The sequence below is a fragment of the Linepithema humile genome, chromosome 4, assembly GCF_040581485.1.
Source record: "Linepithema humile isolate Giens D197 chromosome 4, Lhum_UNIL_v1.0, whole genome shotgun sequence".
Classification (NCBI taxonomy): domain Eukaryota; kingdom Metazoa; phylum Arthropoda; class Insecta; order Hymenoptera; family Formicidae; genus Linepithema; species Linepithema humile.
In genome coordinates, this window is record NC_090131.1 from 29,796,151 (window position 1) to 29,812,386 (window position 16,236).

Genomic DNA, 16,236 nt, shown 5'->3' on the forward strand with positions numbered 1-16,236 from the left:
TTCGATCCCTGCTTTTGCATGCTTACGTATTTTGTTTTATATGTCATGTAAGTTTGTAATAAGAAAATAAATAGCTCGTGCGCTCTGCAAGATTGCATTCAGATACGACTATATTCATTATATTTTTATTTGTATCATTAAAATCTCTCTCTCAGTCTCATCAGTAAATCACCAACTGAATGATACAGATAATAAAGATAAAAAAATGCCACACTGTTGGGTGTGGCATTTTTGTGTAAAATAAATATAATTGCCGGGATAAGTTAAATCTACACTTGTTTTATGTTCTTTCGACGTGTATCAACATGATATACACTATAAATTGTCGATAATATCTCGTATTCATAGAATAGTAACATCGTATGCTTTTACTATAATCAAAATTTCTTAATATATCTCTCGAATATTGTATAACGCGCCTCATTTATGCACGTGTAAATGCTTTACTTATGACTTTACACATCATTAAGTATTTATCACTGCATAACTATCCATTTGCACTCTCAAAGTTCGCGATGTCGAATATTTAATTACAACATTCAAAATTTTTTTGGTACATTCACTTAACTATTGAATAACGTATTTGCATGTTTGCTAAATTTTATGACTTTACAACACCAAGATTAGATTACTTGTCACTGCACAATCCTTTTTCTGCATTTTCAGAGAATTTATCAAATATAAAATACTATATTTGGCATACGAGCAAACTGCAGCGTCGCACAAAGTGGAGTAATCGTACTTTAATCCGGTGATCTTGAATTTCTTCGACGTCGTCCGCGAAATGCAGGAATCTTTCAGAATCTCGTGTTATCCGGCATTTTGACGAAGTACGCTATTTTGTCCTCCGCGACTCTGTAATTGTGAATCCACCTCGAACCTTTCCGCAGACTTCCGTCGATGCCGTCCCGCCAGACTCCGGCCGGCAGATAAACCTCCCTTTGCCTGCTGCCCGAATAGAGCACCGGCGCCACAATTAATTCCTCGCCCACGGAAAACTCGTCGACCACCACGTGGCAGGCCGGATCGGCCGGATCCAGCATCCACAGCGGTCGAATGATGGGCAGACCGGTGTCCAGAGTCTCGTTCGCGTACTTTTTCAGCAACGGCGTCACCGTCTTCTGCCGCAGAGTGGTCAGCCTCTTGGCGATCTCCAGGACCGACTCGTCGGAATATTTGCTGGGTAAGTGGGTGAAGCGAATCACCGGCAGGAAGGTTGACAGCTGCAGCCATCGGATGTAGAGCTCCTTGTCCGGCAGATTCACCTCGAAATCGTTATCGGGATTGTTGTCGGACATCGGTAGCGCCACGTCGCCGCCGACCGCTCCCGGCATGATGAACGGATAGCCGATCATACCGTAGCTCAAAACCGTGGGAATGACGGTCTTGATGGCCTTCCAGGAGGAGGCGAAAGGTGGCAGAGACACGAAGACGGGTGCTCGTGGCCTGGAAATGGCGCTGGAAACGCCGATCACCGGTATGGTGCCTAGTATCGAATGCGTGAAAATGGTCTTGTAATGGTCGGGATTGGTCAGAGGCTGCTCGCACTTGTAGTAGTGCGGCATGTCCTGAGCGGTGCCCAGGTCGAGGTAGAACGAGTCCACGTGGTATTTCGTGATCAAGCTCTCGAGCTTCGTCTGCAGCCACGGCAAGGTCTTGTTGTTCGTGATGTCGAGCACGCCGGCGCTGTTACTCAGCTTGTATCTGAAATTGAACGTAGATATTCAAAGACATATAATTTATTTAAGATTAATTGATATTTGTTTCTCAACAACCTTGCCAGCGCCGGAATTCTAGGATCGCTCCCTCTTTCAGAAATCAGCAATCTATTAGCGACAGCGTCTTTGAAGTTGATGGATTCCGTGGAAATGAACGGCTGGATGCTGAAAACTATTCTAAATCCTCTGCGGTGAATAATATTAATAGTCTCCTCCATGGAGGGAAATCGTTCCTCGTCCAGGACAAAATCTCCCGAATTAGGCTGCCATTCCTCGCTCAGCAAAACGTGTCCCTGGCGAAGGAATCCCAGCGCGATCACGTCTTCCGTGTAGTTGTAAATGGCCGCCTCGTTAGTGGGCGAAATTTGCCAGACCGGTTCGGACAGCAGGGAGTGAACGGCGTGCAGCTCGTCGGGCTTCAAGCCGTCCCACAGGGATTTCTCCGCCATCGAGGAGTGCAGGCTCTTCATGTTGTCGGTGGCGCAGATGGTGTAATTGAGCTGAGGTAGCGGTGTGAGGTGATTGATGTAGGCGAAGGCGTCGTGCTTGGCCTGAAGGCAGAACTCGTTGGATCTATTGGCGTTGATGGAGACGTACAGCGGCGTTTCCGGGTCCACCAGGATCGTAGCGCCCTTTGAATTGAGGAAGTACCTCTTTAGCACATTGCCAAAGGGATGTCTTCGCACGTCGCCCGTAATAAAGGGGCTCAGCTCCAGGCGGCCGCGTTCGAGAGGATACGCCATATTCTGGATCTGGCCGGCGCCGTACCAGTGACCCCTCTTCGAGGACCAGTCGAAGCAGTCCTTGGGATTGTAGTAGGGGCTCAGGCTCTGCCAGGTGATGTGGTAACAATGCATGTCGCCGTGCTTCGTGTGCGCGAGATAGAGCCGTGTTTGGTGCAGCCACTCGAGGCAGACCGAATCCTGCCTTTGATGATGCGGTAGGCAAGGATACACTCCTGTGTCCGACGGGATACCTTCGCCGACCCGAGCGGCGATCACTTCCGCACCGGTTTTGCTATAAATTTTCATCGCTCTGTCGTTTTTATTAAACCTGAAAAATATCGAGACGAGCAATTATTATTTTGAAGAATTTTGAAGAAATTTTCGCGATTTTTATAGAAGATAAGTAAAGCAAAAATGTGTTAATATTTGGAGAGACGGAGACATCAGTTTAAAACTTTTTTCAGTTTTAAGATAAATTAATTGACATTTCTCTTAACATTATTTTTATTACAGGCACAATTCTTATCAATACGAAATTGATGGAGAAATATGAGGTGTAATGAGGGAGTTAAAGCATAATTATAATGATGAAAAGAAGTAGAGTGTGTATGAGAAGTCGGACGATTGAAATTACTTTTCTCCCACAATTCTAAGATAATTGTAGCCCTTAAAAAGTTAAGCGTTGGATTAACAATTGAATACGCATTTTGAGACTGGCACGAGATCAGCGCGATAAACGAGCCTTAATGTATTCCATTAGGTGCTTCCTGGCAGAGGCAAACGACCGAAAGTTATTCCATAGTAGGCAAGCGATGCAAATTATCGAAACATTACTGTGATTCGATAATCGGTGGGATGCTTAAGTGTCGGAATAACATATTTATACATGCGTTCATGCGTTGACAATAAGTAAATTTATTGCACACGTTTTATTATTATTATTTATATTAATATTATTATTATTATTTACGTAACATTGCATCTAAAACTAATGATCGACGGCAAACTTAAATTTATTGCTAATGACACTCACCTAAATTTATCGAAATAAGCTCGCTGCAAGACGTGCTGTGTGTAATAAATGTGTGCGAATCCCACGAGGAATACAACACAGAGGAAGAGGAAACCGACGAATGCTCTAAGCCTGCAAGAAATTAATTCTTAGAAGTTATTAAAAATTAATCTATGTTAATTAGAAGTTAATCTATTTACGTCTATGTTATCTTCTATATTAAATTTTCTCAATTTTTACCTATAATCAGCATTCTGACGTCGCGCACTGCTTCGCAGAGCCTGTGGTAGCGACAGTTGAAGTTTCTCCTTCAAGAGACTACTAATGCTGTTCACGCTGGTTATCGTGGAATTCGCACTTTGCACACCTGAAAGTTCCGTAGCATCGTTTCCCATTTTTTCGTTAATCGACGATGACATGATTTTGCCTTTTCTTCGCGGTGGAGCTTGCAGCGGCACTCTGGAAAAGATTTGTAAATTATTATCTCACAACTATATAATCAAATAAACAGTAACATATTCTTATTTCAAAATTTTGCCAGATGCGTACAAATCGTTGTACCTTTGCAATGATAGAGCGCTACCGACATCGTATCTGGGAATCATCTTGTTATCTTTACAAATCGCAGAAACAGTTGATTTCTGGTCAATTGTTAATTTATTTTTTGTTTTTCAATTATGATATTTTTATGCGACATTAAGCACACGACACTCGCATATTTCGCCGATAAAAAGTAATAGAAAATTTTGGAGAATTTTGCGCAGAAGAAAAAAACAGTGGAGCTATAATTATGATCAAACGGCGACTGTTGACCGAAACGAGTCAGCAATGCCATTTCGAGCTCCGAATACTATACGCATACGCCGAAGAATCACGTAAATGTGCTGAGCATAGCGTTCTGCGCAACGCATGTACGCGATTTTTCGGTGTGTGCGTATGATACTCGGAGCTCGAAATGGCATCACTGGTAATCGTAAAAGACGAATATCACAGCGCGATAACCCTGAAGCGATAAAAAAAGGTCGAACTCGACGACGCTGATACTCACAGTGACCATGAACGTGTGGTCAGATAAGTACGTTTGTCCTATCTTTTTGGTCCGAGCGTACTTGATGGTAAGTGAAAATAGTAAACAGTACCTCGTGCGTATAACTGATGAAGTATTACAATGTAAATTGCGCATTCAGAGCACATCGTCGAGAGAAAATTAGCCCTAATCCACACTATCTGTCCGCTCACGCTCCGCTCTTAGTCCGATCGACATTCTTCAATTGTTTATAAAGTACGTATCCACACTGTGAGTAACACTCAAAGTCTCACTCCGCTTTTGCTCCAGCAACGATCCCTCAAAACAATACAAAGAAGAAAGAAACAACGAAAGAATATTTAATCGGACTGAAAGCGGAGCGGACCGCTAGTGTGGATCGGACCTTACAGTCGAAGTTTACGGCTTCTCGCGAGAAACTAATACGGAATGTTTCTCCAGCTTCAGTCTCAGTAGCATCGACATTTATGGATTTATTACGTGGTTAGAACGAGTTATTACAGGTGTAAACCGGATCAATATTGGAATGCTAAACACCACAGCGTATGTAATATGCTATACTGTGCAATTATCATACATCGAACAAAGACGCAAGTTTGTATTAAAAAGTCACTTTTTAAAATCATATTTAAAAAGAATTCTAAAATCATTTAATAAATTCTATTAAAAGATTAATCTTTGTTATCAATATATTAAAATTCTAGTATTTTTTAATTGCAGTCAAGGCAATTTATTGTAATGATACAAATTTATTTTTATTTTAATATTTATAATATTTTATTATTTTAATATTAATTTTAATATTAATTTAACGAATTATTCGATTAAATTGTAGTCAATTAATTTTAATTTTATTGATCATTCAATATAATACTCACTTGACCAGCTCATCGTCATTTACTTCCTCTTCCGTTTCGGATCCCAGAGGACTTCCATTCGGCGTTGAACCACTGTTGCTAAAAGTCACACTGCTGCTGGTCTCGCTCTCCGCTCTTCCGAATTTTGCAGCGGTTCCCTGAAACACAATTTACCATTTGGTTATAAACAAATGCGTGCAAACCGACACCTGTGCAATGAGACGAACTCGTCAATCGATGCCATAAATCAATCATACAAGATTTATCCGTGCTCTATCTATATTGATCGCTGATGTAACGACAGCAATGCTGCGTTTCGACGCTTGGTGCGTCATGCTTACATTATTTTTTATTGACAAACGATTCACGAGGAAATATCATGCAACGCTGATAAGATATACATTTTTTGAATTTTATATTTTGTAAATTAACATTTATAATTTTTTTCCTAAGAGGAAATAAAAAATTTAAGAGACGTAAATGTGTACATTGAAATCATTAAAAACTGAGATATTATATCGAACAATTATAATGAACAATTGTGTGCAATGCCTATATTTTGAAATGAACTTCTTATTGGAAAATTTATTGTACATTGTGATAAATTTAATATATAAAATGTTTCAAGCAACTTCAATAACGTATTCTTCTGAAGCAAAACGTCATTCGAGCATGTTAAGCACTTCTTTCGTATTAAAATTGTTAGCGTTACGCTAATTGCACCATGCAACAGTTCCGTCGATACAAATGTTTACATGTTCAGACTTCGTTACTTTGACCAAATATCAATAAATCTTGATAATCGACACGATGCTCACCGTTGCGTAATTATCGGCCTCCATTTTCATCAAAATATCACATAATTTTATTATACAAAAGTGTCTTTTGCTTTACTACTTATCGCAAACATTAAAGGCCTTTATTTGTCTTTTTTATCTGAATTACTCACATATTGTGTATTTAAAATAAAATCGAAATAGATCGTGCAGGGAAAAAGAAGAAAAAAAGAAGATATGGAAAAATACAATTAGAAAAGACCAAATCTGTAATAACGTCACGCACGAGATAATGCTACCGTTCATATCAAGCGGCCGGTAAGAACTGTTCGCTTTAAGCCACACAACACACACAATACTATATTCTCCGCTAACATTGACAGTTCAGCGGTGATAAACGTTACATAACGCAGTGTCGGGAAAACTCGTTTTTCCTAAAAACCGGTTCTGATATAAATACTATAACAGATAACGACAATGTAAACTCGTTTCTATGTTAACTGCAAGATATTTTTAGCGCACCTCTTGAACAGCAATAAATCTAAATCTGCTAATCGGCCAAGGAATATATCAAGAGACACGCTAGTGTCTCGCGCCAAGTTCACGCGCAGCGCAAGTCCGACCGCGTATCTTTACGCGAGCCCGAAAGTTGAGACGAGCCGAGATTATCGGATCTCAATAACGGCTGGGCCGATTGAGTTGATAATAGGCTCAATCGATAGCGCATACCCAAATTACATGAGAAAAGTATGCTTGTTTTTACTGTAGGTGCTGTAGAAAAAAAGTTATAAGAGTCTAAAGTCGAAATGTTGAAATAATTGTCTTTTCTAGGATGTTCCGCTAAAATAGAACTGTACCTGCAATCTTTGGCGTTTATTGATAATAGCAGTTGTCTCTGTACTGCTTTTATCTTTTTTCACATAATACACTTTCTTACGATAAAACGAGTAATACATTGTTGAGTGAATTTATAATAAAATAAATCACCAATCACTTTAAGAACAATTCGAAAATGATCAAGTCAACTTCTCGAGAAAAGTCGAGCTTAAAATAAATTCTTTTACGTGAACTTGAATTACGAGATATAACAACGTTACTCTCGTCGTTAGAGAGACTGCCGGTGATTATTCAGTGAGAATACGCCAATGTTGTTTGACTTTCGAAATCACGGCTTCGGAAGACTGTGTACAAGTGTACTCGTAATCTTCTTGTTTCGATTTCCGAAGGATACTTCTTTCGTCACTTGGAACCTGCGTCATCGCTTCCTTTACTTATGTAAAGTGTCGCAATATTCGACGACGTCTATTTTAATGACAGACTATCCGACTAATTTATAATGTCTCGCGTAGATATTATCGTAATAATAATTGGTGAATTTTGACTTACGTTTTGTCTGTCTATTCGAAGATCGTCCATCTCGTCGAGTTTGCTGGGCATAGAAATGCTGGTCTTTCTTATATTTGTGACACGTAGTGGTGCCACTTCCGGTAATGCTTTCACCGGCTTTGTCTTGTTGACGGTTTCTTGATTATTCTCTTGCTTGACTTTGTTAACAGCGACGTTTGTATTACCGCTCAATTTGCCTGACATGTCTGAAAATCAATCAAAAAGACCAAATAAATAAGAATCAAATGTGTACTTAAAAATTAAGTTGTCCATATTTTACAAATTTTTTATTTGATGCGTTATCAAAAATTGCGCCATTATAATTGATTACCATTAATCTCAATGCATAACAGTAAAAAATATCATGATGGGTCACATCAATTTAAGAAAACTTATGTATAGTCCACTTTTTTTAAAACTATGTTTCAAGTCAGTCTGCTTTCAGAGATATTTAGAAGTACTGTACTGTACTCAATCTGTTTCCTGCTTAAATATTATTCTCCCACTACGTTTCTCCTTCACATCTCAATTTAGTAATACCTTTAACTAGTTTGCCATGTCCTCTCAGATGGAATGATATTTTTTACTGTTATGCATTGAAATTAATGTAATCAATTATAATGGCGCAATTTTTGATAACACATCGAATAAAAAATTTGTAAAATATGAACAACTTATTTTTCCCCAATAATCTGGAGTTTTGCTATTTGGTGATTGAGTATGACATTGAAGAAATGTTTTTCAACCACCGTTTAAATGTTATTCAAAAGAAACGATTTTAAAGGATGAATTTATTGTAATATGATTCTAGAAGATTATATTTAATAATTGTACTGAAGATAACCGCATCCGAATGGTCAAAACGTCTATTGTTATTGTTTAATGTGATAAAAAGTAATAAACTGAGCATATTTAACTAGCTCTGGCTCTGCAGCTTGTTTGTAATAATTTATATTTATTCTTATTTACAGAATTTAAATAAATTTTTGTAAAATTAAATATTAATTAGTTTTTATGTTTTACAATTTTAAGGAGAGGCCATAAAAAAACACATGTCGCTGATCGACATGATTCCAGCGTCCCTACTTGTCTGAAACAAAAAAATAAACAAGATTCTTAATTATTATGAATGTAGCTATGGTTCGAACCAGAATAAAAAAAAAATATTGCAAATTATTAAATTGGCGCAGTTTTAAAAAACAGATATCAATTTTTCACTAGAAAGTTGAACTTTGACAGTTATAAAAATATACTTAATTTGAAGATATCGTAATAATCCTGGTTCCGATCATAAACAAACATGTATTTTATATATACAAAAAAGTTGAAGCCGATTGGTTTAATACTTTTTAAAAAATCGAAATTAACCGATTCAAAAAACATACAATAGTTTCGAGAAAAACGTGTTTAAAGTTTGAAGTACAGAGTATAATATAAAAAAATGAAAGCTTACCTTTAATTGGCGATATCAAGGCCATACAGCAAACTCTCCTTTATCTCAAAATGTTTATTTTGTTCCGATAATTGCAATCTACGAGCACTACGAGCCTCCTTTGATGCTTTAGTTGCCACTCGATGCGTTCCTTGTCCTTGTTCATTATATCAGCAAATATTCTCGCCTCGAGTCCAATTTTCACTCCCATCAATGTTAACATCTCCAAAAGTGGATGGAAGTCTTCATTAAAAATACAAGTTGTTAAATATGTTGCAATTTCAATGTTGGTTTTTGCAGCACAAAAAATATGTTTCGGTGCAAATGTCCATACTAAAGAATTGAAGCTTTCGACATGTCCGACGCATTCTTTTTTTGTAATAATAATATCATCACCATATTGTTTTATTTTCAAAAGTGTGTTGAATGTCTTACTGTTGCCATCTCCAATATATGTTTTATATTTTACTCCACATTTTTCTTCCGATCTTTCAAATATTTCATCTACTGCATCTTGTTCCATTTTCCCTGCGCTTCCTAAGTGATTTATACAGCAGTTCTTTTTATAAATAGCCATAAAATTTATGTATTCAATACTGTTTTTCCTTTTCATCCACAGTTCGCATATCTTGCAAAAAGTCGATTTTATAATAACATTATTCACGTCACTGATATCTTGAATCCTGAACGTGCACTTGCTTCTCCAAATTTCACATCTTTTTGGCACGTTTTGCATATTATCAGTTGATTTATTGCAGCAAAAACTTGTACAAAATCGAGAATGCGAGATATCCGTGCGATTATTCAAATAAAATTTCATTTTCATGCTGCGTGCTCTTTATTTGTTTAGCAGACGTACTTGTAAATATTATATCTTGTTCAATCGTGCTTTGATTTCCAGGAAATTTTCTTTTTTTTAGATCTATCTGTTTGTTTGCTAGACGATCGTGAACCTTTTCTATCCACTTTGAAACGTATGCTTTGTTCAACGATCGAGATAGTACTAAACGCTTCCAGAGGTTGTCCTTTCTAAATATGTCATCGCTTCCAACGGTCGTTTTAAGCCAACACATACACAATACACACAATACACACAATACACACACAATACACTAGAGATCACTATACAAAGAAAACTAAACCAGAAAATTATTCCGAGAAAAGGTATCTATTCGATGCAGCTTGTATCTAACAATAAGCGCATCGATTTTTTACCTGAACGGCAACCTACAAATGCTTGTTATTTTTATGTATCACAAAACTTTATAGGAACTTATGTTTGAGACCCTCAACGTTAAAAAAGTAAAAAAAATTTGATTTTTTTCAAGTCGCACAGTAGAATATCCCTTTAAAAGTCTTGTATTGTTTAGCGACAATCAAATACAGCGCTATGCGCGTTAACAATAGTATAAACTTTACTAAATTAATTTGCATAGTCGAACGTCACTATCGCCATATAAATATTCGCACAATGTTAGCGCCAAAAGCGAAATTCATCTGTACACGCGTTATGTTTCTATATACTAACTTATCGGAGTGCAAACTCTCGTAAGAAAACATCGCTATAATTGAAGCGGCGGTGTGATTGGAGAGCGAAAAGATTGTTCTGAGATAATAATTAGAAGTTTGGTATTTTTATCATGTGACAGTGCCATGGCAGAACAAGTGAATATCAAAGATACAGCTCGATATAACCATTCACGATCTCTGCGAATATGTGATGCTAATAAATCAGAAAATTAGGGATCATTATTCTTAAGTCTTTCGGGAACAATTAAATAATTAAATAATAACAGAAATAATCTTGGAGGAGGCTCAATTTGTGTGGAATCAACATGTGTGACTGTCCACAAGAGCAAGGAAATAAAATTGTCGGAAAAATTGACCTTTCGTCGGAAACCATAATTATTTTCTCGAAATGCCCGACACTGTATCGTCCTGAAGAGGACATCCTTGAACAACGCACGGTTTCCACCAGCATTAATTTGATACCGATCGATTTCGTGAAACCTGATAGCAGTGACACGTCATGCGACTGCGTAAGATCATCGACAAGCACGGAATCCTCCAGCGAATCGAGCAGAGTGGTACGTTGTCGGCTTGAAATGTATGCAATAAATAAAATGTGACAGCTACAACATTTATTTTTGTCGAAAGTAAATTAACAATATTCGTAAATATCGTAGTATAAATTTGTTTATCCGAGGGAATGCGAATATTTCGGCGAAATCGAAAAAGAGGAAGATGTCAAATTGCCACCAGTTTGCTTCGAGGCCGAGCGAGTTGAGGAGATCGCTGAGAAAGAATTGGACGTTGAATGCACCTTGGCTATAATAAAGCCGGAAGCGATGATCTACAGAAAAGAGATCGAGCGGCAAATATATACGGAAGGATTCGAGATTTGTCAAACTCGCTGGCTCCAGCTCACACCCGAACAGGCTTCGGAATTCTACAGCGATCATTACGGTGAACTGAGTTTCCCTCATCTAGTGGCATACATGTCCTCGGAACCTATCATAATATTCGTGTTAGCGAAGCAAAACGCTGTAGAAGATTGGAAGAAAATCATAGGACCGAGCACGGTACTTTAGAGTGTGTAAAAAAATATACTAATATTTTAAGGATAAGCTTTTGATTAATTTTGAAATTATTTCAGGTGCTTGAAGCGCGTTTGTATTTTCCCGATAGCATCAGAGCGAAATACGGTCGCAAAGGAGAAAGCTTTAAGAACGCTGTTCATGGCAGCAACAGTCGCGAACAAGCCGAGAAAGAGATTCATTTCTTCTTTCCTGATTGTAAATTACTTTGTATTTCTTTGTTGTCTTATTTGGAAATATTTAATTTTTTTTTAATACTTAATAGCATTATTTCGATGATAAATTGAAAAATTTCTTTTCTTTTCAGTCATTGTTGAACCTTTGTTAAGAAATGAAATGGCTGAAGATTTTTTATGGGAGACTATAAATCCCATTCTCGTCGAAGGTCTAACTTTGGTAAACTTTTATAAATAAAAATTATTTTTATAATGTAATCTGATATTTTTTCATTAACTTTCAAATAAATTTTGATTTACAGTGTTGTAAAACCAAGCCGGACGATCCTGTATTGTGGTTAGCGCATTGGTTGCTCTTGAATAATCCTAATAAGCCTAAATTACCGAAAGATCTCGCTTTAATTTCGACGTAATTCTTTTTCATCATCTCTCATCTTTCGTCGAACATACTTTAATACCGTCGTCTTACCCACTGGCTTTATTTTCTTCGATATTTCTTGTCGACATGATGGCATCCTATTTATTTTCCTTTCTGTCGCGGTTTGCGGATTGTACCTCGAAACATAAAATAGAATATTGCAAATTGTCATGTAAAATGTGAATGTAAATGTGTCGTGCAAAATAAAGCTTAAATTGCTGAGCCATCTTTCATTTGTATGCAATCTTTAAATAAATATTGCTTATAAAAATATTTTAAAAACATTTTTAATATTCTTTCCAGATTTTGAATATTAAATATTTGACTGACATTTATTTTAGCTTTTAATCGCAGAATAATTTATGGTAAAACAAAGTGCACTGTCAGCGCATTATTTCCAGCGTAATTACCTGGACTCCACCAAGTTTTTAACAATGTCGACAACCGCTGGCTTCTCTCCAACTATCCGAGCATCAGCATTGTTCCATTCACTATTCGCATTCGTCGTGTCCTCGTCGCTTTTCACATCATCCGTTTCTCGCGAACTTTTCTGCCTTTCCACAATCTCTCCGTTCGCGCGATTCTGTTTCGCGATCACCCGCCGCTCGGACTTGGAATTATCGTTCACGCTCTGACTCTTCGTCGACACTCGCGGCACACCGTTGATACTTTGCCCGTTTTCACATCGCACTCCATCCCGCTTCGACTGCGCCTTGCCGATCTCAAAACGCACTCGTACTGCACTGTCCGCATCGTTGAAACCGTCGCGACTAATTTCCTGCGAGCCGTTGATTAATCCATTGTCGACCTCGCCCGCTTCGACGTCGCGCCTTGCCTCGTCTGTTTTCTGCTTGCTATCTCGCAATCTTTCTTTGGACGGATTCGGCGACGAGGTGTCGTAAGTAGCGTTGATTGGTGATCTTATCATTGCAACATGAAACATTGGGATCATTGAGCAATTTATACGCGTGCAATTACAACGATTTATATTAGTCATTCATTTGCTACGTTTTTATCTCGCCTTTAACTGTCTCGAAGAGATCTGTCTGGCTAATAAATGTTAAGACACGTATTAAATGTTACAAAGAATTTATTCCGAAACTATAGATGTAAGTAAAGTCATACTGTTCACCAAATAAATTTATTATATATCCAAGACCGAACCTTTATATTAATTTTGAACGATCCTGAGTTTATTTCGATGTCAATTTTATTAGCAGAAAAATGAAGACCTACTTTTGCGGCGAATATCCAGGACTCAGCCAGGTCGAGTCGATCAACGCCGCTTCTTCAGACTTGTCGGAGCTGACGTGACCTGTAGAGCCGCTGCCGGGCTTGTACCAGGGTGATGGTATCCTGACGGGCCTGTTGAAGGTCGGCCACTCTTGGCTGGTCCCTTCGTCTCGATTTGAAGGCAGAGTGGACAAGGAGTGGCCTCGTCTTGCGGCGAGTCCGACCGGATTGACACTGGCCACCGTCACATGCCAAGGATCGACAATGGATAACAGCACTTTCTGCGTCGTACATGCAACAGAGACAGGATGATGATCGGAGAGATCTGAGCAGTGCGGGAGGAGAATGACGATCGCTGAAACCGTCTGTGGGAGTGGACTCGTTAAGTCTCGTTAAAGCTATACGCGGTGGACGCGCACCGTCTCTCTGCATTTCATTCTATCGAGATGAGGCAGTCTCCCAGCTATAAAAGCGCACTCGCTGAAAAAGATACGCGAAAGAACGTAAGAAGTTTGCAAAGTTTACCTCAGCGATCTTTCTGTATTAAAAAAATAATTCTTACTACAATAATTATTTTAGTCGAGAGTTTCAGTTAAGAATATATTGAGACAAAAAGGCAAGATTAAGCATAATAATAGCGAAATAGAGCAAATGATATTTTTAATAGCTGTAACTTCGAATCCTAATGATGGCACGTGCTCGTCCAATAATACTGTAATAGCGCATCGGCCTTTTACAACGGAACGTGAATCATTCGCAGGGAACATAATTTTGCTCTTCAACAAGTACTTTAAGGCCTCTAGTCATATGCATTTCAAGCGAATGGTCTAGACAGATGAATCACGTGAAACGATTTGACAGTTCGATTTGTTTCTGCTAACTCCATTACGCAATGCAAATGATGCATGATCCGTAACTAGTGATTGTTATGTCACGAATAATAAAGAGCCGCTCGAAGCATAAAATATTTGTCCATCAAGCGGCATAGAAGAACTCTTGCAGCGTTCGTCTATATTAATGCAAATTTATGCATACATGAATATTCGTAATTTCTTATGAATTTATGCGTAAAACTATTATTTTTTCAAATATAGACATAAACCTAACAAGAAACTAATGCAATTTCAATTGCAAGTAAAAGAACAGTACGTTCTTCGATATATAATGCATTTTCCTCGATAATTGGAATTTTTAACGATACGCACAACGTTTTTCCTTGTTACCTATTTTAGAACAAAAATAAAAAACCGTTGATGATCTCAGTAAAGCATTGGAAGGAGGAATTGTGAGATTTCTTAAGAATTTAGGTTAATGTGTGCTCAGATAACGTGGAGTTAAGGAGGCTTTGTAAATAGTAAAAATATGACGTGTATGAATGATAGAATGTATATTAAAACGTTCTTGTTTTTTTACGTTTTACTTTGTAACAAGAAAGTAACATTTCTTTACTGGCATTTCTTACACGCAAAATGTTCTTAAATGTAAGAAATTTAAATCGTGAAATTAAATATTTTTATTGCGTTTATTAGAAATAAACGCAGTAATAAACTTCTCAGACATCTAAAAGACATGCGTGCTGTCTGGGTTGTTATAAAGTTTTACTTTTTTTACTGATATTGATATTTTTTGTATTTTAAACATAGAAATGAAGAATATTATAATTAATTTTAAATATAAAATTTTTAGATACCTTAAGTATTAACTTATAACTTACCTTATTAAGTTAATTATTTTATCCGCTTAGAGTTAAAATTAGACAGGTCATTATAATTACTAATTGAAATTTTTCATGTTGTATTACTGTTAATAAATAGATTTGCAGTTTAATTAAAGCTAGAATGTTAAAGTAATTTAACATTGTTGATTGTCGATTTTCTTCAGCTGTTATCTTGACAAACATCATCGATAAGATGGCTGTTTTTAAACTAAAAAAGAATTTAATCTTTTATACGCACGCCGCATTTACTAAAACTGTAAACAAAATTCGATTCAAAATTTTTAATACTTTATAAATTTTTAAAATATTGTAGTGAATACAGTTAATTATTCGTTAAACAGATGATTTATTGTGCAGGAAAGTCATTAATGTTGTAATGACAAACATAAATTGTCTCATAATTTAACGGAACCCACCAGATTTTAAGAGAACTTGCTTTTATACAAAAAATAATTATATAGATTTTATTAATAATGTAAAAGAAAAGGCATAAAAATATTCTACAATTTTGTGTTAAATAAGAAATTATTAGAATTTTAATCTTTAAAGTGTTAATTTGACGGAATTCAATTTACACGCAATTCGATTTAAACGGCTACCTTTTCACCACCTATCTTCTTCTTCTTTTTTTGAATACGATCCATTTTTTTTTTAGAATACAACTCCTTTAAGTTATTCTTAGCGTTACACAAGTCGGTAATTAAATTAAATTCGCGATCACCAACAATCAGTCTCCGGAGTGTTCCACCTTCTGGGACAGGTAGTCTTAAACTGATCTACCGCTCTGTATATCGGCAGCCACTTAGCGATATCTTCTTAGACCGTGTCTTGTATGTATCAGTATCGCGACCGCGTGCACACGTAAACCTGCATTACAGATACATTTTATGTAGAATGACTTTGTGTGCACTCACACTGTGATAATCTCGTACAATCGCGTGTACTCGACCCACTTCGAGTTTGTTTGTGTTTATATAGTTTACGACGGAAGACTTTAATCTGAGATAATAGTGCAATTTTTTATAATGAGCAATCGTTATAATAGGTATGCAATCGTGCATTAATCTCTTTTGCTAGGTGCTACTGGTACAATCCACTTAAATATGTTCAGCATAAATTCTTTCATTCTTTGGCAAGATATTTG

General features: G+C 37.1%; 2 protein-coding genes across 10 annotated transcripts; one reads left to right on the plus strand and one right to left on the minus strand.

Annotated features, from left to right (window-relative positions):
* Positions 1-103: 103 nt before the first annotated feature.
* Positions 104-15,841, minus strand: LOC105671103 (myogenesis-regulating glycosidase). Of its 9 annotated transcripts, XM_012365004.2 has the most exons (10): positions 15,692-15,841; positions 13,379-13,656; positions 12,553-13,062; positions 12,194-12,279; positions 7,520-7,725; positions 5,379-5,515; positions 3,696-3,914; positions 3,477-3,587; positions 1,776-2,771; positions 104-1,704 (listed from the first exon to the last, which is right to left on the minus strand). In XM_012365004.2, the coding sequence occupies exons 1-10, from the start codon at positions 15,734-15,736 to the stop codon at positions 798-800; spliced, it is 3,495 nt and encodes a 1,164-aa protein (XP_012220427.1). In that variant the 5' UTR covers positions 15,737-15,841; the 3' UTR covers positions 104-797. The 9 variants fall into 9 exon arrangements, with proteins under 9 accessions (XP_012220427.1, XP_012220428.1, XP_067208994.1 ...); XM_012365005.2 differs by lacking the exons at positions 13,379-13,656; positions 15,692-15,841 and having other exon boundaries at positions 12,198-12,279; positions 12,553-12,690; XM_067352893.1 differs by lacking the exons at positions 12,194-12,279; positions 12,553-13,062; positions 13,379-13,656; positions 15,692-15,841 and adding an exon at positions 8,973-10,236.
* On the plus strand, positions 10,265-12,368 carry LOC136999281 (nucleoside diphosphate kinase homolog 5-like). Its single transcript, XM_067352910.1, has 5 exons — positions 10,265-11,038; positions 11,138-11,533; positions 11,608-11,746; positions 11,856-11,944; positions 12,027-12,368. The coding sequence occupies exons 1-5, from the start codon at positions 10,787-10,789 to the stop codon at positions 12,135-12,137; spliced, it is 987 nt and encodes a 328-aa protein (XP_067209011.1). The 5' UTR covers positions 10,265-10,786; the 3' UTR covers positions 12,138-12,368.
* Positions 15,842-16,236: the final 395 nt, after the last annotated feature.

Bases quoted from the DNA above. Each gene is read 5' to 3' on its own strand.
- LOC136999281 (XM_067352910.1), top strand. From the start codon at position 10,787: ATGTGTGACTGTCCACAAGAGCAAGGAAATAAAATTGTCGGAAAAATT. The intron at 11,039-11,137 runs GTACGTTGTCGG...TAAATATCGTAG, and splicing joins CCAGCGAATCGAGCAGAGTG to TATAAATTTGTTTATCCGAG. The intron at 11,534-11,607 runs GTACTTTAGAGT...AAATTATTTCAG, and splicing joins AAATCATAGGACCGAGCACG to GTGCTTGAAGCGCGTTTGTA.
- LOC105671103 (XM_012365004.2), bottom strand. From the start codon at position 15,736: ATGGATCGTATTCAAAAAAAGAAGAAGAAGATAGGTGGTGAAAAG. The intron at 12,280-12,552 runs GTAATTACGCTG...TTATGTTTCGAG, and splicing joins AAAAACTTGGTGGAGTCCAG to GTACAATCCGCAAACCGCGA. The intron at 3,588-3,695 runs GTAAAAATTGAG...AATTTCTTGCAG, and splicing joins CGTCAGAATGCTGATTATAG to GCTTAGAGCATTCGTCGGTT.